Source organism: Mastigoproctus giganteus, chromosome 1 (assembly GCF_048544385.1).
Source record: "Mastigoproctus giganteus isolate SK-2022 chromosome 1, ASM4854438v1, whole genome shotgun sequence".
Taxonomy (NCBI): domain Eukaryota; kingdom Metazoa; phylum Arthropoda; class Arachnida; order Uropygi; family Thelyphonidae; genus Mastigoproctus; species Mastigoproctus giganteus.
In genome coordinates, this window is record NC_143575.1 from 23044338 (window position 1) to 23069596 (window position 25259).

At 38.4% G+C, this 25259-nt stretch overlaps 1 protein-coding gene across 3 annotated transcripts in view; it reads right to left on the minus strand.

The window, feature by feature from the left end:
* Positions 1-25259, minus strand: part of LOC150090634 (NAD kinase-like) — a 109887-nt gene that overhangs the window by 40659 nt on the left and 43969 nt on the right. For 2 of the 3 annotated variants that reach the window (XM_090371921.1, XM_090371903.1), the window contains exon 2: positions 5853-5936. In XM_090371921.1, coding sequence (XP_090228047.1) covers positions 5853-5936 — 84 coding nt within the window. Of the gene's footprint in view, positions 1-5852; positions 5937-8163; positions 8565-25259 lie in introns of those variants that run through there. The other variant, XM_090371912.1, reaches the window with a different exon arrangement.

Genomic DNA, 25259 nt, shown 5'->3' on the forward strand with positions numbered 1-25259 from the left:
ACGGTCCACCTTTATCAGCAAAGTTCGATATGAAACTGGTATTACCACATTGAGTTTAATAAAAATGCACATTACAAGCAATGTGTAAAATTTCCGCCAATTTACAGATTAATCCAGAGCATTGTTTTAAGGTTACGAGTTGTCACAGAAAATAGAAGCAATCGCGTTGCCAAGGCATGAAACGGGACCTCGTGGGTAGCACAATTGGTAAAATTGCCGTCTTCCCCACAAGTGGAAAAGACCAGAGTTCGAATCCCGTCAATGACGTGAAGAATTTTTATGGGCCTTTTCCAAAATGTGGCTGAGTTAGTCGGTATGAGGCGAGGGTAGCATGTTTTTACTCCCGGAAACTCGGGAATATGGCCTTAGTCGCTAATGCTCCTAAAATCCAACAAAAACAACAGCAGCAGCACGAAACGGACAGAATGATTTTTATTGGTCATTCAAATTTTCGTTTTATTTATTATCTTTTTGCTTTAGTATCTTTATTAATAAATTATTGTTATAAGATCTTATCAAAAATACCATACCGATAGGTACGCCACCACCGGCACCCCGAGGGATGAGGGGACCCGTTTGGCATGGTTGTAAAAGATCAGATGGTTGACTCTCGGCATTCTGGCAAGCAATTTATAGTTTCGCCACTGGATTTTACGAGTTTATAAACAGTAACCAAAGTAAACGGTACTTCGAAATGGTAATATGTACCATTTATTTTGGGACTTCCTGTACAATATAAGGAACTACTTTTTTTTTTCTAAAATTCCCATTGTATTTGAAATTTTGATGTGCGAAATTCGAAATGAAGTTGCATAAAAATTATTAAAATTTACCAAGTGCAGCTTGTCCTCAGTAAATTATCACAAATATACAAAATAAATAAAAATAAAACCTTCACGGTTATAGGAATTCAATATATTAAATTTGCACGAAATGAAATCGCTATGGCAATTTCAGCAACCCTGATGACATCTATGCCAGGTAAACATCCCGAACGTAACTTACAATTAATTCCCTTTCTGTTACAGGTTCTCCAAGGCCAGCTGACGTTTCATTACTTGCAAGCAGTTCTCAGACAGGTTTACATCTCGTGTTGTAATTTGGAAATCTTTCACCATCTCTGCATATTTTTAACCCAAAAAACAAGCAGGCGGAGCATCATCTTGACAGAGAAAAAAAATAAACAAATCCTTATAAAAAATATGTCGTCAGAGAAAATGGAAGCAGACGTGTCGCCAAGACATGAAATGTACAAATGGTTTTTATTGGTCATTCAAATTTACACTACCGACACCTATGAAACACATACAGTATCTGTTTGTTAATTTATTGGCAATAAATGTTCTGGTGGAAAATCAAACAAAATTAATAAAATTTTTCCAGGCTAAGGTATTCACTGACTGCGTATACATGTTACCGCATGCGCAATGATGCGCACAGGCTCGGCGACTTCGCAACTTTCTATATAAAAAACACCGATAAATGTATTGACATATAAACAAGCGAGAAAGACAAAAATACAAGGAAACCAGCTATAATTCTGATACTTTCTTAGAAAAATTGAAGTCTCTTAATAACGAAAGGACAGAAACTTAACCCTAAACACAAAAGTATTAGAACCTATAATACTAGTACCGTGTACGGGTTCAAGGTTGAGAAGACTGAAGATATTCGTTGACATTTTTCTTGAATTTCTGTAGATTGTAGGGAAATATACATGCGAAAGAACGTTGTTCCAGAAAACAGAAGTAGAAGGGATAAATGAGGAAAAAGAAAAGTTGGTTCTATGAGTTGGAAGTTGGACAGTAAATGGATGCTGATTGGTTTTATTCTGGTCCACTTCGAGATTTATATCGAAATCCATCGTGACTTTATCTGGCTGTTACAGGGTGATCCTAGGTTGATCGAACTATAACCGCGAGGGTCCCCATAGTAGTGTTAGCTCTGCAGTTCTCTTCGTGGCACTGCTGGTTCCACTTGTCGCCAACTCATTATGCTTACGATATGAAGTTCCTCAAGAACTGATCAGGGTGATGATCCAATCAGCATTTAAAGACATAAATTAAAAACTAGCTAATCTGGAAAAATTACCTGAAAGATTACCTTTAATCTATCCATAAATCCGACTAAATCTGCAAGAATAATATTCTCACGGAAACTTCAGCCTGTGCAAGACCAGATTTATCACGGCACAGTGTTGCAGTATCACCAAGGCCCCAACGTCGATGGGAGCTCGGAAAAATCCACCAACTGTGAGGAGTCAAGTTTTTATTATTTATTATTATTATTATTTTTTTTTTTTTTTTACCTTTTAGCTTTTAATTGAGCCACTTTGTTTTTGAACAATAGAGTACTCGATGTATTTATATGTGCGCCAGGAATGCCTAAACTCGGCATTGAGTCTCTGATAACAACATAAAGAACGTCTCATCCCATTCTGGCCCTTGAGCTCTTTTCCACTTCTAACTCTTGTTTCATTGACACATCGAACAACTTCACAACATCTACTCGTCTGCAAGAGCAACAAATCCACGTCTCCATCTAAGATGTGTTGTGTCTTATGGCCCCTAAACATTAGTTCATCTCCGCGATGTCGAACTCTCGCTTGTAAATATTTCGTTACTAGCATCTTCCACAATCGTCTACGGATATGAAATAAGTACTTCCGCTTCGACCACCAAAGTTAAGACTATTCCGTGTACAACAGTTAAAAGTTAGATACTGGCTCCTGAAGTGTGCAGGTATGGAAATTTGGCATTTCCTTGCAAGTGATCGCAAGCAATATGGGGACTGAGTGTTATTCCGCATTCTGATCTGATAAAGGAGAAAACATTACCTCTCTATGTTGAGATGTTGATGGGCTTAATATTAGAATCCTCCATATGGGATAAGTGCTCTTGGAGGATCCGTCATTGTTTTCAGATCACGTCCTTATTTGGTACTGAACACTAACAGGCATGTCCCCTGAGATATTGTTGGATTCGAATGTTTCTTGGCATCCAAAAACTTGGCTCTGGAAGTTTGCCAGAAACAAAGCCTGTAGGCGTGCTGTTCTTAGAGCTGCTGCTTCCAATCTGCCCGATGGGAATAACGTATCTCCTGACTTATGTGTTATAGTCTCTAAACACTTTATTTCCAGTGGATGTAACTGTCTTCAAATTTCATTGAGCTGTTTATCAAATCTTAAATTTCGGACTACATTATTCTACCAAAGGTCAGCGGCACCCGTCCTTTTGCAAGAAATCATGTGTAACCACAAAATATGCAAATATTTTGGCCTATAAAAGTAATTGGCTGTTAGACCAGAATTCATTTCAAACTTATACTATGACCACGAAGAAAGAGCTAGCAGAGCTTCAAAATGGAATGAGAGTTGGATAACATGTGGGGACAACCTACTGCTCAGGAACTAAACATTCCCAGTCGACAACATGAGAAAATGGAAGTCCAGATTTGCAATAGTGTTTGGGTATGGAGAAGGCTTGAAGAACGCTCACCATCCGAGTGTGTTGTTCATCTGGAAAGTTGGAAGGAGGAAGAGCCCTGGTTTGGGGTGCTTTTTGTGGGTCCACTGGCCGCAGTGCATGGAATCATATATAATGTGTCCTAAAATTTTATGTGCCCTACATTGTGGTAATTTTAAAACTGTTCTTACATCTTCTAACGTGACAACGTTGTCTCACAAAGCAAGAGTTTTTGAATGAGTGGTTTGAAAATAATTCCAGTTTCCGAGAGAAAAAAAAAAAAACCATGCTACCCTCGCCTGAGACCGACTAACTCAGCCACGTTGTGAAAAAGACTTATAAAAGTTCCTCGTGTGATTGATGGGATTCGAACCACCAGTTTGGGAACGACGGCGATTTTAACTGTTTCCACAACGCATCGAAGTAGTGATTATCGACAAAGATGGAGCAACATGATTAATGTTGCTCAAAGTAGCAAACATTAATCTCCTAATTTCTTTGAACACACAGATATTCTGTTCATAATTATACGTATTGCATGAATTTTGGTAGAACGGGGTACATATCACAGTATATTTATGCGATAGTATTCACTTTATGCTTTTTTGCCTTTCTTTTGTGCATGTCCTTAATGCATTTAAATTATGCTTCAATTATTAAATTTGTATAAAATATCTTTCTCTAAAAACAATCTTAAATGTTTACTATATATCTAACATACCACGTTGATTCATTCTTAAATCATTATAATCAGGCTATGACGGACAAATATACACCTTTCATTTGTAACTCTTATGGTACATTAAATAAAAATCACTCATTTTATGATTTACCTTTGTATTCTTTAAAATCAAATAAATGATAAATGGCTAGGATTATTCTCAAATAAATTTAGTGTGCATTACTGTTAAGTATACTATCATAGGGAACATTTCTGCTCCCTCAAAAGGTCGACGCCAAGTACATGGCACTAAGGTTTGATCTTATGTACAACTTGGAAACAAACACTGTTATCCGGTTCTGCCTGTTGCTAATATCTTTTTAAACTGTATAGCATCACCTGAACAGGCGAATCCGCTATACATTTAAAAACCTGAGACACTGCCACGACAGCTGTTTCGAAGCTTGCTGGTTTCTCATCTGAATAATGTATTTTGTCTAAGTGAACAGTCAAGCGATTTAAGGAAGAATAACTTTCATTTAAACACATAACTGTATGTGTTTAAATGGAAGTTATCCCCTATAATGTTATGCAACATAACATTATAGGATTTCAAGTTATGCATTTAATTTACCCCTGCAATTTTATAATATTAGGATTATTTTCGTTTTCAACCCTGGCGATGGTGATATTATTCTATCGCTTGGACGGCTATCCAATCAAAAATAAAGATAAAGAAAACCACAAGTCCAGTCAACTTTGCAATCACCCTGCAATTCTTTCTTCGACTTCATTAAATTCATAATGCGATTCGATGTATCAGCTCTTTCGAGTATTTTCTTAGACTTTGGAGTGTTGTGATGCAACTTAAGTATTGCAGTTGAGTCAGTTAGCGATTACTAATAAAACTTCTATTTTGGGAGATTCACATCACTGAACGAACAACCGACAATACGTTGACCCAGAGATAAGGAAGTGGTATGGGATATATTTTTAGGAAATAAATATAACAGAAAATATTTATTTATTCTAGGAGATGCTCACATAACTTTATCTACTAGTGAAAAGAAAATGCGAACCCTTGATCTTTCAGAGTAATCCCTTTTGGCTGTAGATGTCATTTTAATATCACCGCTGAGTTTTACTGCCTCCGGTGCAGAGGAAATCAATCCCTCATCGTCAGCGACACGATGTCTGCGTCCCAGAAAATGAGTTTGCTTCTCTCGCCTCTCCGAAGAGAATCATCCACAGAGGCAGAGGAAAAACCCAAGCAGCGAAGCGATATAGAATTTCGTTGATAAAAATCAAGATAAAACCTTGCACCTCTGTTAACAAAGTTCAATCACTCTGGATTAATTTACGTTATAATCAGTATTAATAAATATTTAAAATTTTAAATAAAAATAGAATGAAAAATAAAATTAGCGTCCCTAAATCTACAGTGCCCAATCGGAAAAGATGAATTCAGTTCTTACTTGCAAACAGAATTTATATCTTTTGTCCATTTAACGTTCAGATATTTATCATTTATGTACAGGGAGTCCAAAAAAAGTTTATTATTGAAAAATATGAGAAATTATGAACAAATGAAGCTTACATCAAGTTTAATACGTTAAAGCACATATACTTTTCTTTAGGAGTAGTGAAACTGCAACAAATTAACCAAATTATATGAATATTGTAATTAGGAAAAGTTATAACCATAAAATGAACATAAAAGTACTTACATAACCATTGCAGAGTTTTTCATGATGCGCCCACAAGGACCAAACTGGCAGATCGGACTCGGAGCATTCAGAGACCTGGTCCGCCTATTAGAGAAAAAAAAAAAAAAAAGAGAGAGAAAAAAATATAATCTCATATATTACGTATTTTATTACACAATTAGTTGTGAAGTATTTTTTTTACTTTCTTAAAGTTTAAGTTAAACTACAGGAACACTTGGGGTTACCAACTTACTTTTGCAAAGATAGTCTTGAATTAGAGGATTATATCGAAGGCTTCTCTGTCTCAAAACATCGAAATCAAAATTACAAAAAAAAAGTTGTTTTTGTTTTGTTTTGTTTTTTTATCATTGAGGACACCGGCAATCGCAGATCCTAATTATATGAGGTGAACAAACAATTCTGGATTTAAACCTGTGAAATCATTGAACATTTTGGACCTCAGTACAGCATCAAAAGTATTATATTATGCCGATATTTACATCTGGCTTACTTTACTTCTCTATAGGATTCCAGACAACTTGGAAAAATTATTTTCATCGGTTGGTGAGCAGATTTTTTGATAATAAGGAAGCATATTCCTTCAAGTTAAGGATTTTCAAGATAACCGCGATTTGATTTGGAATGACAACAAGATATGATCAATTAGATGCATAACTTCAAGAACCATTTCCAAATGGGTATTTTACTCTATGCATGTTCGAAATTAAGACCTCTACTCCTAATTTTATCCAATCAATGGATGTCTGCAACTTACAGATATGATGATGATGCCGCAGGAAATTCTAATTACTTTCAGAATTCACAAAAAAAAAAGAGGAAAATCTTGATTTTAAAGATTAGGGCATCAAAGGCTATTGGTGGACCGACAGCTATCCAAGTCTCCGATTTCTTGGCAATCCATAGCAGTTATATGTTATCATTAAAGTACATAATTCAATTATTAGCAAGTTGTTACAGTAAAGTTAGTAACTATTTTTGGGTGAGAATAATATTTTTTTTCAGAGGTTTTGGTTTCCTTTCGATTTTGCCTGTTTCGCAATCTGAAGAAACATTTTTTTTTTTTTTTTTTTTTTTGGATACCTAGAATGTTGTTAAAAGGATTTTTTCGATTGTACTGTTCAATATAGCATAAGAATTAAGACAAAATTTTAAAGTTTCTCACTTTTAATTATTTCTTGTCTTTTATCCCAAAAAAAAGTGAATGGGTTTTGTACACCAACAACATCCAACACATGGAGTGCACAGAAGGTACAGCATATATAGGTGACGCAAGTATAGAGACACCTGGAAAAAACTTCATCTTGCCCACACAAAAATAAAACATTATCCAGTACGCAATATTAATTATTATTAGGATCCAATTAAGCCGCCAGCAGCAATTATAAGCATATAATTCTACATAGTCGTAAGCCGGAGAGAGCAATTTTAGAATCACGATTCAAAGTTTGAGGAGAGAATAGACGTCATATTCTCATCAAAGAAAAATGCCTAATGAAAAATTATAGTGCCATCAAGCAACCAAATTAGTAGTTTAAAATCCCAAATACTATACTTACCGGCTCAAACAACAACAAATTTCTCAGAAGAGTCAGGTTATTTATAAATGGATGAAAACAAACAAACAAAAAATTCTGGGATTTCTGATATTACACAGGGCTTCTTGGAGCAGAAGTGAATGGTTAAAGGAACATAATTATTTCCCCTTTGCAGTTGCCAGCGACAAGTGAAATATAAACATAATACGCCCTACTTTATATATAACCTTGAAATATGCAGATTTGTGGACCACGCAAAACTATTTGTGGTCCGTGGACCTGGAAGGGGGGGGAGGGGTCTGTGAACTGATACAAGCTAAACTCCTCACATTAATTCCTAGAGGTAAGCCTGACCTCTACTTTGGCGGTCCGTGGCCGGAAAAGTTTGCCTGACCCTGTTCTAGGAATCTGCAATATAAAACACTGAACATCTACAGCTGGCATTAACAAATTGATGACTAAAAATATTACACTTTACTTTGTTTCCCTTTCACAAGTTCCTATCACGGATATGATTAAAAACCCGCTGGAAGCCAGCTGGCGACAGAGTCTAGCAACTACACCAGTCGATAATACATTCAGCCTCCAAAGAAACACACAATATAAAATTACTGGCCAAATTCTAGCTCGATCTATTGATAGTGCATATCAAAGTCTTTTATAAAACAGTAATTAAATAGTAAGGTCAAAACGCATATTATTCGCATATAAGGTAAGCCTCATCGGAAATTTATACGCATGTGTACAAGAGGAAGTAGGCTTAATTATTAGCTTACCTAAGCTTCCGAAAGCGAGGATCTATTATTTGCAAAGAACCAATTTCTTCTGTTCCATTTTCCCAGATATCATTCATGGAGACCTCCATCTTCATACCACTAAAGAGATTGAGGCGCAAGCGCGCGCACACACACAGACTCGCTATCTGCAAGTCCACAAACAGAAAAGATCGACTGGTTTAGCGCGCGCGTCGACACTGCACTGTTAATATGGTTGTCCTTCGCGAACAATAAAAGACATTACGAAAGAAAAATGCGCGATTAAACACCCTTGACATTAGATAAGACATAAGTCCTCGTTCGCTCTATTATCATTTGGCTATTATTATTTATGGGGGGGTGAAGTTTTAAAATTGTCACGAATAGCAACAGCATTTGAAGCTCTGCCACGATTTCTGTACTTCTTGCACTGCGGAATTTCCCGTTTGTAGAATAGAAAGAAAGAAAGAAAAAATTCTAACAGGAAACGTGACGGTAATGAGGAGTAAAGGAAGGAAGGAATTGCACGCGACACAGGAGGATTAGTGGCGGGGAAATACAAACTGGTAGCAGTTTTTCTACGTGGATTTTTAATAATAAAACAATCAACAAAAAGAACATTCATTTTGTTGGTAACGGTAAGTTAGCTGCAAATAAAGTAAATACATACATTTTTTATTATAAATCAATAAATTACAGAAATGTGGATATATTCGGAATGCAGATAATCAATTTTATTACAGCGCTGTCTTTATAAAAACTACTAAGGTTGTTGTTATTATTATTAATTATAAACAGAATTAACGTAGTACAAAATTCTGCTGGTGATAAAATATTTGTTATAAATATTTAAATCAGTAAAAGAGACGTTAAAATGTATTTTTTTTACTTAACAGTTTACACGCACATACAAAAAAAAAAAAAAAAAAAAAAAAAAACTTAAATGAATGACAGAAACGGATCTTCATAGAATCTGCACTAATTCGCATTTTTAAATGAATTTTCTGTTGTCTAGTTTCGGGGTTGTTTTTAAAATAAACGCAGACTCAGCTAAAGACAAAAAAATTGCTGTTTTTGTTTTGTTTTTGCACCAAAGCAACTAAGGTTGTAAAACATCGGTGTATTTTGTCTGTATATCGCATGTATACTATAATCGGTTACCCTGTTTTTGGTGGATGAAAGGCCCGAGTTTTTGGAGGAGGAAGAAACCGCACGATAAAAAATGGATAAAAATTTCTGCTTGACGAGATTCGAACCCAGATCCTTTTCCACACGCTGTATAGCGAAAGTGATCATAACCATGCTACCAGAGAGGGTAAGATCACTACAATCTCTCTTAAGATAAATCCAAAAAAATCTGCACAAATGGTATTTTCCCTCAAATCAAATCCAACGCAACTAAACCTGGAAATCCACGGATGTTTGTTTGTTATTTGGTTTTTAGGAGCATTAGCAACTAAGGCCGTATTGCTCCGGGATATGCGGTGGTCATTCCCTGACCTTTCCGCATCCTCCGTATTTGGTGGTGACGGGCTCGAACCCCGGTCTAATCAAGAAGCGTGTGCTACGCACTGCTGCTCCTGCCCACCTGGCTACGGAGGCGCCTGGAAATGCACGGAAACCCCATCACCCCAGTCATCAAGCACAAAGATCTTGGCGTTATATTTGACCCTAAACTCAGTTTCAAACACCATGTTGCAGACATTCACAACAAGGTCTGCAGAGCAAGATGGCTTGCCAAACACCTCCTTCGTGTCACAGAGCCTGAGTACACGCTCCAATACATATACCAGTTTCTGCAGCCAGCCATCACCTACGGGTCAGAAATCTGGGCGTCGGCAACGAAAACCACGGTAAAAACCATTGCATCTGATGAGTACTGGCTTCTTCGGTGGGTCCTCTTCAAGCATAAACTGCCACCACTCATACATACTTCAGATATCACCCAACTTCTAAATTACAGAAAAGTCTCCAAACGGATATTTGCCCTCCGCTTGCTTGTGTCAATTAAAATGATAGCGAGTGAAGTCAATACGCCAAATTTTTGGCAGATGTGCAATTGGAGGATCCCCCAAAACCCTTAAGAGCCTTCCCCTCTCCGCAGTCTATGGCATGTAGGCTCAGAATAGGGGATAGATTCCTGCCCATGGAGATGCTCCACAACGTCCAGGAGATAGATGTGGACGACAAAAAGTTCATAGAGGACAAATCATACAAAAGACGCATCATCAGGGACCAGCTTTCGCCTTCAACCGAGTGACTGTCATCGTCCTTTCATGTGTCTTCATTTCACATGTTAATATTAATTTTATATGTAAAATATGTAATTATACGTTTTATGTCCTAATATATGTTTTAAGTAATTCTTCTTGTATTAGTTATTTAATGTTAAACCCCTAGCATTGTCGCTGTTGTGGGTATTATTGCATCAGACAATCATGTAACCAATCACTGCCTGCAATAAAGATATAATAATGTGTCTGTAAATTGAGTTTATTCTATTGTTGGTTTCCTGTTTTGTGGGAACCTCGTGAGTAGCACAGTTGGTATAGTCGCCGTGATCCCCACACCGGCTGGAAAATACCCGAGTTCGAATCCCGCCAATAACGAGAGGAATTTGTATGGCTATTTTTCGCAACGTGGCTGAGTGCGTCGGTCTCAGGCGGGGGTATGGTTTTGCTCCCAGAAATTCGTCCAAAGACCACAGGCAATTTGCAGACATATTATACAAATTTGTATATGTCGCAAAAGGCCTAAGTTGTTGATGCTCCTAAAATCTTGCAACAACCAAAGAACCTGTTTTGTGGGATGAAAAACCACGCAAAACTCGTTTGAGATTCATTAGAATCTCAAGGGAAAAAAAAAAAAAAAAAAAACATTTGGTCCTACGTCCCAAGAAGGGGGAGGAGGACTTACGATTTACTTTTGAGGTGTGAGGATTTTTTTTTTTTTTTGTGAGAATGGTAAGTAGTATTCATGTTACTATTTACCATTCCTGCAATTTCAGAATAAAAATTTTAATTTTTACGGGTTTTATAATTAAATTTTTTTATATATTTATATTATGCACAATAATTTATAATTTTCAAATAAATATAAATTAATATTTTATTTAAATTTCAAGTTTCTTCAGACTGCAAATGCCATTCTTTGCATATTTTTATTTTATATTCCAGTCACACAGATGGGTACGATGGGGATTCAAAAAATATTTGTATTTACCCAGAAGTAGATGTGGTACAAGGCTGAAAAAAACACCATGTATTACTCTTTTTCAATGTAGTCACCAGACAAAATGACATATTTCTACCACCTCTCAATACACTTCCGCAGGCCTGTTTTGTAAAAGTCCTCTTATTGTCCTTCAAACCACAACCTAGAAGCAGAAATCACCTCATCATCAGCAGCAAAGTGTTTCCCGCAAAGACTTCACGACAGGAAAGAGGAAGAAATTCGAAGGTGCAAGGTCGGAAAATAAGCAGGATAAGCCAATATTTCAAACCTGCATTCGTGGGCACACCAAAACTGCAGCATGCAAGGAATGAGCAGGGGCATTATCATGGAGCATAGTGGTATAGGAGTTAGGGTCAGGTACCACCGATGCTTTCCCCACATCTGTGCCGTATCTACCCTATGATGGAATGCAGAACTACTGCAAAAGCCATAAAAAGTGTAGTGTCTAGTTTATGTAATATCATGTTTTGTTCTGTTGTTGTGTTTCTGGCTGCTCGGCCGCAGAGCCCCTAATGGGACCCTACGTTGCCCGCCACCACCACTGGTCGCCTGAGCTTTCTGGACGGATTATCTTGGGGCAGGTGCACACCTTTTGACAGCTTTCCTCGTCTTTTTTCTTTTATAGCAGCAGCAGCAGCACGTAGCTTTATGAGGAGGTTCGAATAATTTCGCCGTAATAGTACAGCTCTTTTCAAGGTAACCTGTTAGTATTACACCATGCTGATCTCAAAAAACTGACAGCATCACCTTGTCAGCAGTTGGTTGCACCTTTGCCTTTTTGGGTGGGTGGTGATTCTGTATGCTTCCATTGTTTTGACATTTGTTTAGTTTCGGGATCATAGTGATGGATCCAATTTCCATCCATGGTGACTTGCCTTGAAAAAACTCCTCGTGCTTTTCCTGCCATATTGACATTTCATGTGCACACTGTGCCCTTTCATTCTTCTGGTAAGGCGTCCAAATTCTAGGAACCCATCTAGACTTCGGACATTTTACTCATATGCAACCGTTGATGGATGATATTCTCCACAGAATGTACACTAATTTGGAGCTCTGCAGCTAGTTCTTTGAAGCTAATACGGCGATCTTACAAGATTAATGCCCCAATTTTTGCAATACTCTTCTGTTACAGCAGTTGCTAGGTATCCTGGGATGTCTTCATCATGCACTGAGGTTCTTCCACATTTGAATTGTTTATACCAATATACAATAGCACTGTAACCTGGGCGGTCTTCTCCATAAACAGCAACCATTTCTTCGTGGACTGTTTTTAGTGTTTTCTCTAGCAGAAAGAGGAACCGAATCACTGATCTGTATTCCACTTTATCCATTTTGACACTTCACTTCATTCAGCGCTACAAAGGAAAAAAAAAAAAAAAAAGAATTGTCAGATCGAGACCAAAATTTATGTGGTTGCTATATATAGAGATTTCAAGGTATCAAAGAAAAAAATATTTCATCTTTCTATTGCAACTACTTCTTCTGAGTGAATAAAAATCTTTGAATCCTTTGAAACCTGCATATACTGGTGGCCGTATAAAAAGGTAAAGGTAAAGTGCAGGGAAATGGACCATAATCTGCCACGCTGGTCCAGTGCGGGTTGGCAGATCGACCGTATTCAGCAGTCAGGGGCTTGAACCTCGGTCTACTCAAAGAGCGTATGCTACTGCACTCCCGCTCCTGTATGGTGGGAAAGTGCCCTTGAACGTCTCCGTGCCGCCAGATGCCCTTCCAATTTATACAAGCTGTTCCAGAACTACTTTTCAGAGCGTTCTGTAGTAGTTAAATCAAAATTTCTTCAGATCACAAGACCTGTCTACCGGGGTTGTCCTCAGGGCTCTGTCCTGGGGCCTCTGGTCTGGAACATGGTTCTCCAAAATTGGCTTGGTAACTCCTTTGACAACACAAAAATTGTAGCATTTGCGGACGATCTCACCATTATCGTGTCTGGAAACTCACGCTCTGCTCTGGAAGCTAATGCTCACCACGTTTTGTCCAATCTCTCCATCTGGACCAGGTTAAACAAGCTCCACATAAATCCAACTAAATCCAAAATGATGATCTTCGAGAACAAGCTTGACCTGCGGAGACCCCCGCAAATCAAGATCTCTGGTGTGCAACTGCCTTTAGTTACACAAGCAAGGGTCCTAGGAGTCACTATAGACCACACACTCTGCTTCTTCCCACACCTCCAACACCTCAGCACCAAAGTTAAAGGTTTTTCTGCCTCCATCCTCAGAGTCTCTCGAAGTGATTGGGGTTTGTCTAAGAGAACGTTATCGCTATACTACAAAGCAGTATTCCTACCCATTGTAACTTATGCTGCCGGTGTGTGGTTCCACCGTGCAGTTATTATAAAAATAAGAAACAAACTGAACTCCATCCAAAGAGGAATGATTCTGGCTACCCACCGTATATGCAGGACTGTCTCCACGGCAGCTATTCAGGTAATTGCGGGAACTCTCCCGCTTGATTTGTTTACAATCTTCCGTGGGCTCTGCTTCAGAATCAGAAAAAAAATACCAACCTGTATTCTGGATATTGAGCTTAATCTCACTGCAGATGATAAACGTGAAAAATCAAGATGTTACAATGAACTGATCAACATCTGGCAAACCAGGTGGAATACGTCGCCACAAGGCGCAGTAACCAAAAGATTCCTCCCCGAGGTAAAGTTTGCGATGACCAAAACTGCAAGATACTGGTTCTCTCTCAGCCTTGAAACGTCCTTCTTGGTGACCGGCCACGGCTCCCTGAATGAAAAGCTGCACCAACTGGGGCTTCTCGCTACCGACCTATGCTTTTGTGGAGGCAAGGAAAACTGGTACCACCTTCTTTTTGACTGTGACCTGTACGAGGATCTCAGAGATCAACTTCGGAGAAAAATTCTGAACTTCTCCCCAACCAACGTGGATCAACTAATCCAGACTCCAGACAATCTTTCCTCCCTGCAGGCCTTTGCATCCGGCATCTTTACCCGGCGAAAGACCTTGTACGCCAATGCCAATCAAAACCAGATAAGCAATTCTACATCCTAGATTTCACTCTTGTGAAGGGAAGGGCTAAATTCTAATTTTTTTTCTTTTTTTTTTTTTTGTTTTACTTTATTTTTATTTTTATTTATTTCTTTTTTGCTAAATTTGCCATACTATCAATTTTTATTTTATTTTATTTATTTATTATTATTTTTTTTCTTTTCTCATACATAAATACATTACTGTATTATTATAATATATTACAATGGATTACTTTTATTATTATTTTATTTTTTATTTTATTTTATTTTATTTATTTTTTTTTTTTTTACAACTTGCACCACGGGTAGTTTTTTTTTTTTTTTTTCCTCTCCTCTCTTCCCTCTGGAATGGGCCCCCAGAGGTTCCTGGCCCACCTGCTGACAACACCAGGTGGGTCAGAGTCTCTTTCGAGACGGTACGTGTTTACTGGGACTGGCCCACCTTCCCGTGGTGTGGACGAGTACCCAGAATCATCTGTCCAGGTGACTGATGCTTCTGGGTAGCCAAGCGGCCAGAACAGAACAACAGAACACATACATAATACACACAAACCGACGTCACACACATCTGGCCCATCTGTAGTGATACTGTTCTTCACAGAGATACGAGGCGGAGTTGAACAAACGTTCTAGGTGCCGCCCTTACATATACACATGTCCACACATGTCCATGTGACCACCCGGAGACGCTAAAGAGTTGTGAATTAGATATACTGCAACTCAAGCCATGGGGTGTCACTGTATCGTGTAAGCAAACTGTGTTCTGAAGCAGATTGGTCTATTTGTTGCTCAAGTGACTGCTAAATATGGTAAAGTTCTTGCAATCTCTATCTTGTAAACTCCTCTGACTCCTTTGACCTTCCAGAACAGAAAATATATTTATTTATTAATTCATCCACTTCACTCTCTCATCATCGAGTTTAGCTCAAACCCATTACAAAGTACTATCGTACTAGTTCGAACATGCGAAGTGCGAAATTCTTTCCCTGCAAACTAAGCACTGCATCGGTGGTAAACTTCCACCGATGTAAGATCGATAATTACCTTCACACTTTACACACTAACCTCCATTGCACAAAAATGCGTTAGACTTCGAAGTCACTCAGGATAAGCAACAGGCCAAGAGCCATGTGATTCCTCGAATTAACTTCGGCCAACTGATATGCAGAGCTCTTTTGCTAATCAGAGAAGACGATATCAAATCAATGTGACTTCGCTATGGCATGCAACAAAAATCAGAATCTTGATAAAGGGACCTACACTCACTCAAAAGCATACGGACGGCCTTCCAAAGGTAGCAAACAATGCGAGCCTGGGGTACGCAAATAAGTAACAAATAATAACAGTCCATAAGGTTCACTGAACAAATCACGATATATGAAATTATTACGTAGTAACACAAAAGCTGCTTCCTCCGTAGCCGAGTGGTCAGCGCGAGAGTAACACACGCTCTTTGAGTAGACTAGGGTTCAAGACCCTGACTACTAAATGCGGTCGATCTGCCAACCCGCACTGGACCAGCGTAGCAGATTATAGTCCACTTCCTCCAACATGACTTGTTGAGGAAATCTCCATCCTGCAGTGGATTAACAATGACTACAGATTTATTTAATGCAAAAACTGAATAAATTCAATATCTTATTAATGTAATTTTTGGAATTGAACTTTTTTTTTTTTTTTTTTTTTTACAAGTGTCAATGTTTAACAAAATGCTTTGTTGTAGCCTTACCTCAGCGGCTAGCTGGCTAGCTCTTAAACTATTTCGAAACATTCCGTGTGATCAATGCTCGCTAACATGGATTCCATCAGTGTCGAGCTACTGGTGATATATGTTATTATGGGTATGTTGTTAACGTTTTTGGATATCACAATCGATTTGGAGAATAATATTAAAGAAAAAAAACAACGAATATGGAATAAATTAATGGCAGACCAGATGGGAAAGTGGTGATGTTGGAGCTGTGACGAGAAAATATATTCCACGGGTGAACTATGCATTGTCAAAAACCGTGGCATCTTGGGTTACGCCTTCTATGTACACTTCTTTTTTGTTAACAGGACACGGCTCACTTAGGGCCAAATTATATGAGAGAGAATTGGAGACAGATCCTTTCTGTACATGTGGCCAACAGGAGACTTGGATGCATGTAATTTTTTTATGTCGGAAGTATGAAGACCAACGGCAGATTTTGATGGCACATATTCCTGACTTATCATTTGATACAGTGCATTTACTTATTGCAAATCGTGACTGTTTTAATTCATTTCAGGAGTTTTCAGCTGCTGTTTTTGCAAGAAGAACTGTTCTCAGAGCCTTTCTTTGAGGGGCAAACCTGGTGAGTGGATTGTCTTCATGGATTTTCACTATTTGTTTCTACCTCTGCATAGCAGCTGGGGTGCTGGATGCAACAAAAATCAGAAGCTTGATAACGGGACCTACACTCACTCAAAAGCATACGGACAGCCTTCCAAAGGTAGCAATTGGAAGTCCTGATTCATGGTGTTGGGTCTGGTGCTCTGGTTAGTTGTCTTTTGTGCTGCGATCATGAATACTCCCTTCTGGATTCTGGGGTGCTGGGTCTGATTCACTGCGTCGGGTCTGGTACTCTAAAGGTTCTATTATCCATGGCGTATAGTTGGAGATTTGCTGAATAGTACCTTTATTGGTTTTGGAGGTTCTGGTGCATGTGGAACAGGAACTGAGGAAATATTTAGTTGAACTGTGATTTTTGAAGTTTATAGTTGTGCCATCCAGACTATTGAATATTATTGTTGTTTTATTTTATATATATATATATATATTATTTATTTTTTTTTTTTTATTTATTTTTTTTTTTTTTCCTGCTGGCTCCTGGTATGGGCAACCCGGGGAGTGGGATTGCTGGCACTCATTGGTACTGCACTCATTGGCACTCATTGGTACTACCTCCAGTGGGTGCGGGATTTCATGCACGAATTGCGCTACAGTAAAATCAGGCTCAGGTAATTTAACATACTTTTTCAGGACTGCTTTGTAAATACTGCATATTCCCAAGTTCTCAAGGTAGATTTGGGCTTATGCCTGGGAGCTACCCTGATTAAAAACACACTTACACACACACGAGAGTTTAATGTTATGTCAGAGCATATAATTATATGTAAATATATCTTGTATATAAATCATGTATATACTTTTATGTACATAATCTTGAGACTATATTGTGTGTAATTAATAAATGAATGAAAAAAAATGGTGATATATGTTGCTCATCTACTGACAACTTCAATAGAAAAGTTTGGTGAAACCAAAGCTCTTGACATTTCTAAGGCTTTTTGATCGTGTCTGGCATAAAGGTCTTAAAAACAAGTTTATATCTTATGGATTGCCAACTGTTTCTTGCAATTTCTATCTGACCGCTCTCTACAGTTATGGTAGATGGCTCTCGGTGTTCTAACTTCCCCATTAATGCAGGTGTTCCCCAAGGTTGTCCCCTTTTTTTTCACCTTCCAGTTTTAAAAATCGAGCTGCACAAACAGCTTCAACTTCTCGAATACCCACCACCACGACAATCAGATTTGTAGACAAGATTAGATATCTGTAAAGGAACTCCCCGACTTACGTAATACTCGACTTATGGAAATTCGACTTTACGTAAGTTTTTGCCGGCCAGTGCAAACTTAAAAAAATCGTGGAAACGTATTCTGCAACCCGTAGGAATAAATTGAGGGTTTTTTTTTTTTTTTTTGTAATATCCTTGGAAGTTGAAATTTTCGCCATATTACTAAGCTATTTATATCTCTAAAAGGTCATATTTATAATGGAAATTGTACTACCCTTTCATCTTTATCATATGTTCTCGTTATAGGAATTAATTTTTAATTCTTACATTTTTCTAAAGCACGTTTCTGGATGTCAATGTCACGACCAAAATACAATAAAAACAATTTGCACTTTCCGATTTCTGGGGCTTTTCTGTTAGTGCATCTAATTATAAACGGGTAGTAAAGTCGATCTTATTGCATTTGATAATACCGATAACTGCAATTGTGTGGGTTTTTACGCTATTATGGTGAAATGTGTTCTCCTTCACTGAAATCTTCAATCATATAAAAAACAAATTTTCAGAAACTTCTCTTCATTCCTATTTATGTCTTACAATGATGAAGATAAAGCGACCAACGGAAAGTGCAAGTGGTGGCAGTGCCTGGAAACGAAATAAAGTTGATTTAGAAATGAAGATGAAAATGAAAATGATTAAGAAGTACGAAGCAGGACAAAGTTTGTCATCTATTGCAGAACTATTGCAAAGGAATTCGGTCTCGCTGCTTCAACAGTGAATACTATTTTAAAGGACAGTGCGCGTATAAAAGAACATGTTAAAGGATCAATGCACTTAAGTTCAACAGTGATTACAAAACAGCGTACAGGTGCTATGTCGAAGATTGAACAGCTGTTAATAGGTTAAAGTATACGGTGAAGTCGCCAGTGCCGATTCTGCAACTGCAGAGAAATTTTGTGATGCGCTGGAAAAAATTTATTGATGAAGGCGACTATTCAAAGCAGCAAATTTTTAACGTTGACGAGATGTTATTGTTGTTGTTATTTTGGAAGCATTAGCAACTAAGGCCATATTGCTCCAGTGATATGCGGTGGTCATTTCCTGACCTTTACGCATCCTCCGTATTTGGTGGTGACGGGCTCGAACCCCGGTCTGATCAAGAAGCATGTGCTACGCTCTGCTGCTCCTGCCCACCTGGCTACGGAGGCGCCACGTTGACGAGACTGCTCTGTATTGGAAAAAAATGCTGGATCGAAGATACATTGCCAAAGAGGAAAATACAATGCCAAGTTTCAAGGTATCAAAAGATAGGGCCACGCTCTTGCTTGGGGCTAATGTACCATTCTGGAAATCCTCGTGCATCAATCAAGGCACTCTACCCATGCTTTTCCGATCGAACTAGACAGCATGGATAACAATATCTCTCTTTGAGGATTGGTTTAAATGCTGCTTCATTCCCTAGGTTTAAAAATATTGAACGACGTTCCTTTCAATATTTTGCTTCTATTAGATAATGCTCCTGGACATCCTACGCATCTAGATGACTTCAATTCGAACGTGAAAGTCATATTTATACCGCCAAACACGACTTCATTCATCCAACCTATGGATCAGGGTGTTATTTCGAATTTAAAAGCATACTATTTACGCACAACATTTGCTTAGGCATTGTCTGCAGTAGACGATGAGAAAAATTTTACGTTGAGAGACTTTTGGAAATCTTACAATATTTACCACGCCATCTTAAACATTAATAAGGTCTGGGCGGAAATTACTAAAAGTTGTTTAAATGGCGCGTGGAAGAAAATATGCCCATGGCACGTAAAAGGCTATGAAAGATTTGAAAAAGACGAATCATATGAAGCGGTTACAGATAAGATTGTAAAGGCTGCAGAGCTACTTCAGTTGGAGGTTGATGCCAAAGACGTGGAGGAGTTAATAGAGGAAGAAGAGAAGGAATTATCTAACAAATAACATATTGACTTGCAGGCAGCAATAGTGAAAGAAGAAAATGCTGACGAAGCTGAAGATGAACCAAATGAGCAGCGGAGATGCTTCATCGCCAGAGAGAGAGAGAGAGAGAGAGAGAGAGAGAGAGAGAGAGAGAGAGAGATGGCAATGACATTTCGTGAAATTGCATCGGCAATGGCGAGATTTAAGATGGATCCTGACAGCAAAAGATTCTTAAAAGTTAACAGAGGAGTGAATGATGTTCTTGCTTGCTACAAAGAAATTTACGATGAAAAGGGAAAAAAAACCACCATCCAGTCATCCATTAATATGTTCTTTCGTAAGGTTGAGCGGCCGAACCCTTCTAAATCTCCACAGCCCTCAACCTCCGCAGCGGCGTACTTATCAGCTGAAGACGGTGATTCTGGCAACGATGCTCGGGAGGTAAAACTTACTGACATTATGCCTGTCTCCTCTCTTTTTTTGTAATTTTATAATTTTTTTAAATTGCGTGCTTTTGTAATTTTTCCTGCGCATGAGATAAAAAATTGAATAAATACAATAAATAATTCTATTTACATGTTCGTCGAACATTTATTTTTTGATTCAATCAATTCAGCGAGCACAGTTGCGAGTGCTGCACAAGCATGGAAGAAATTCCCCGACTCACGTAAAATCCGACTTACGTAGAGTTCCGCGGAACGCAACCCTTACGTAAGTCGGGGAGTTCCTGTACTAGGAATTTTTAATCTTTCTTGACATACGCATATCATAAATATTGTTTCCTTCGAATAAAAAAAAAAACTTGGTTTTCTTTTTCGCTCTCGGCATTACTTTTCTTCTAAACAATTAAGCACTCTGTACAAATCACAAATCAGCCCTACCACGGAATATTGTTCCCACATCTGGGGTGGTGCCCCCATAACCTCTCAGGCTTTTATACTCCATTCAAAAGAGGGCAGTTATATTAATTAATGATCCATCTCTTACGAAGTCTCTCACTATCCTCTGTCTCATGGACGTTCTGGTTCTGCTCCATGCTCTTTTTAGAAATACTACCAGTTTATACGGTAGCGTAGTGGTTATAATCACCCTCTTTCCCACACAGGGTGGAAGCAGTTCAGGTTCAAATCCCGTCAATGAACTTTTATGGGCTTTTTCACTCCATGGCTGAGTAAGTCGGTCTCAGGAGTGGATAGCAAGTTTCCCCCCACACCCGCCTGCAAATCAGGGTGTCCAACAAAATAGGCAATTGACCAGAGAACACACACACAATTTATGGACATAATACAAATGGGCAGATAAGACAGTTCGTAGGAGGCCCAAATATGATAACTTTTTTTTTTTTTTTTTTTATAGATACCTTAATGAGTACTGTTCTGAATTGGCATCCGTAATTCCCCACTCTTTTAAAAACCAATTTGAACAGGTGTCGCAACTAGTCGGTATCCATTCACTGTCCAATTCCAAACTCAGAGATCTTTTTATCTTCCTCATTTATCAATTCTATTTTTGAAACAACCTTCGTTCAGAGGTAGTTCCCGAAACTTACAATCTACAGAAATTCAATCTACTGTCAATAATTATCTTTTGTCTTCTCAGCCTTCAACTCTTCACGGCACCGCCGTAGCCTAATGGTCAGGCGCGCGGGTGCATAAGTACACGTGCCTTGAATGACCGGGGTTCGAGCCTGTGACTGCTGAATACGGTGCTGTTTCTTGTATTCTGTGTATCTTGTAAACTCCGTTTGATCATCCCGGAGTATAAACAGAAAATTTATTTTGTCACTAAGTGCTAGGTTCTAATACTGCTCATGTTTGAGAATTTTCAGGAAAAAAAAAAAAAAGTTGTTTTGGAGATCTGTTAGACTCGATTTTGTTTTTGATTTCAAGTATTTCAATTTGGAAAACAGATGATTACATTTAGAGGTATTCCCTATTAAGGAACGTTTTAGGGATCCTTGATGGAAAAGATTTCAGAGAAAAGACAAAAAAACAGCAGTCTTTAAGATGCCGATGTTTATTTATTTTTTTTCTTCCTTTTTTTCTTTTCTTTTACTTTTTTTTTTTTTTCCTCTCCTGGAAACTGGTTTTTCGTCCAGCAAACAGACAAGAGAATACACACAATTACACATACACAATATATTGACGCCACACAGCCTTAGTTGCTTTTTTGCATAACTGTATATACAACACAACCTAACCTAAAAACCTTGCAAGTAGCGTATCAATCTTTTTGATTTAAACTATCAATCACAATATACATTGCTTGGTTTTCAGCCTGATCGCAATCAATAAAGCCTTATGTGTACGTTCTAATTTTCTAGCCCAATCCGGTTTTAGGCGTGGGCGTTCGTTTGCTTTTCATTATTTATAGGGAAACGTGCTTTCCCCACGAGCCTAGCAAAATAACATGCGGCGGAATGAGGTTCTTTTCCGCTTCACTTCGTCTACACCGCTGGATATCACTTTATTGTTTATCAAAATAAATTGCGAAATTTAACCAGTTACAGCTAATGAGCCCCCTGTGAGTATAGCCGTGGATATCGCTGTTTGTTCATATCGTGTGGAAAAGACATGCGTGAGTTCTCGTCATCATGAAATGAAACACAATGAAATAGAACATTACCGTATATTCTGGCTATAAGTCAACCTATATTTCTCGACTTTCAAATTCATAATTAATTACTTGTATTATCAGTCGTATAAGGCTACTCACTTTTTTTTTTTTTTTTTTTAAATCATCTTTTTCATCTCGCGTAGTGGAATATAACAGTAAAATCTGAATTAATTGCCACTGCCGGCTTTCATTTCTATTAATTCTGCTCTTTCAAAAGTTTACACCGTGACATTTTATTACATGGCACAGTAAACTGTAAAGAAAGCGGTAAGCGTATACAGTACTCTTTTATGTAGAAGGTCATGAAATCAAAACCAACAGGTATAGGTGATAACATGAATCTTTCTTATTGATGCCATATGTGTATGTAAGATACTTTATGTAACCGAGCTGTTTCTTGTTGTCTATTTAGTACTGAAGTGCAAATTAGTTTCTCTGAACACAATACCTCAATATGGAAGAGAGTTTGCTGTAAGAAAATGGTAAATCTCGAAATGTAAATCCAAAACTGAAACTCCCAGAGAATTCCATGGAATTTCTTTGTCTGGTAAGATGAACAAATTGTTGGAACGCGAATCATATTGTCAATGCTCTCAGAAGGTACATGGAAACCGATCACAGAATACTTACAATTTACAAATGCGAACAGTGGCGACCAGATCCGGGTATCGTAACCAGGTATGGTGACCAGGGCTTTGAGTTAGTTTTTTTTTTAGAACGTCTCCCGCCTTCTTTTTCTTTAATTTCAATTTTTTGGTTAAGGGGGGCATATGCCCCTTCTGCCCACTCCTGGATGTGAATATACCAAAACAAGTTACCGTACCAAAAAGTATTCCTACACCACATTTTGAAAACCACAAGTTTTAATTGAATAAATTAATATAGTGTAACATCGATCCACTCAACACTTTGGACTACTTTCTTATAGTAGGGTATACGAATCAGTGTCCATTCCTCTTCAGTGCAGTTACCAGTTTAGCTCTAGAAAAACAGGACGCATTAGTCGCTTCATGATCTAGCATTCCAGTTCTTCACCTTTGGAATGAATTTGTCATTCGCAATCTTTCAGAAATCTACTTCCACCCACTCCTCTTGAGGCATATAATAGGAAACAACGAACCCTTTCAGAATGTCCACAGAGAGTAATGCTACTGTCAGCCAGTTTCACATTACACATCGCATGGCGTGGATGGAAGGAAGTTGATGCGAAAAGGTTATTACAGTCGGCGTGACACATGGAGCGAATCTAAATGTGGATACGTGTTGGACTATCCTCCCTAGCAGTTCGGCACGATATATCGCCATCCGCCCTTTGAACAGGTCTAGGTTCAATTTCCAGGTGCGATGACCGCAGGAATTTTTCAAGTCCAATTCAGTCGGGGTTGCTGCTAGTCGATCTCAGTCGGAGGGAACAGAGGTCATCACCACGAGTTATTATGGGTTTTTTAGCCCGCAACATACACACACTTCTACAGGTAAAACAAACACAACTGCAATTGCCCCCCCCCCCGCGTAGGTAGTGTAGTTGGTATAATCACCGTCCTCCCCACACCAGGTAGAAAAGACAAGAGTTCGAATCCCGTCAATAACGCGAGGAATTTTCATGTGTCTTTTTCACAACGTGTATGAGTTAGTTGGTCTCAGGCAAGGGTAGTATGGTTTTTTCTCCCGGGAACTCGCAGCAAATCGACCACAGAACACAATTCTTACAATTTTACAGACCCCGAAATATGGTCTAAGTTGCTAATGCGCCTAAACTCCTACAACAACCAACCGACAAGTGCATAAAAAAGTAAAGTGCAGCCATTATCAACCCACTGCAGGATGGAAGCCTCCTCAACAATTCATGCTGAGGGAAATGGACCATAATCTGCCACGCTGGTCCAGTGCGGGTTGGCAGATCGACCGTATTCAGCAGTCAGGGGCTTGAACCCCGGTCTACTCAAAGAGCGTGTGCTACTGCACCCCCGCTCCTGACCACTCGGCTACGGAGACCGTCATAGGAGTGACAAACTCCGGTGTCATGAAAACAATTTGAATTTGAATAGATGCCGGGCTTAGGTACAACGGTTCAAGACATGCTGAAGGAGACCTCCATCCGGAACACTGTATGCAAGTGTATTGCAACTGACCATAAAAAAAGTTGAAAATCGAACAAACAGAGACCAATTAATTTTACAGTAAGAGATTCCGAATAGTTACTCGTGTTATCTGGAATAAAAAGCTCACCTCAAGTTGCCAAAGCATTGCTCAAAAAAGTTAAAAGAAGGTAAATGAGCAATCTAAGTTGCACCCTGAACAAAAAGCATAAAACTGAACGTTCGACAGGAGAGCTGCCAATGAGCGTGTGTTAGGGACAAAGGTAGGCTGATTATATCAATAAAAGGTTCTTTGAATTATGGATGTGTCCAGTTACTTTTGGCAATATAGTGTACTGTACATGCTACATTACAAGGCGTCCTATATTGTATTAAAATCGTATAAACTATTGATATTGTTTTCATTTCTTTTAGTGGGCCAATACTTTTGGTAACGTATTGTAGTTTGTGTTAAAAAAATGCATACAAGGGAATCAATGTTTGAAGTCAACCTGAAAGACACAAATGTATGCAAACTGTGGATCTTAGGTGGAAAAGAAGCAAACGATTTTCGTCTAGAAAAAAAATCAGTTTTACTAACTTTAATGCTCTCAAATGTTCGACAATTAGGTCTAAACTGCAGAAGATCATTTTCTTCCCTAAGGATTCGTGTCAGTTTGT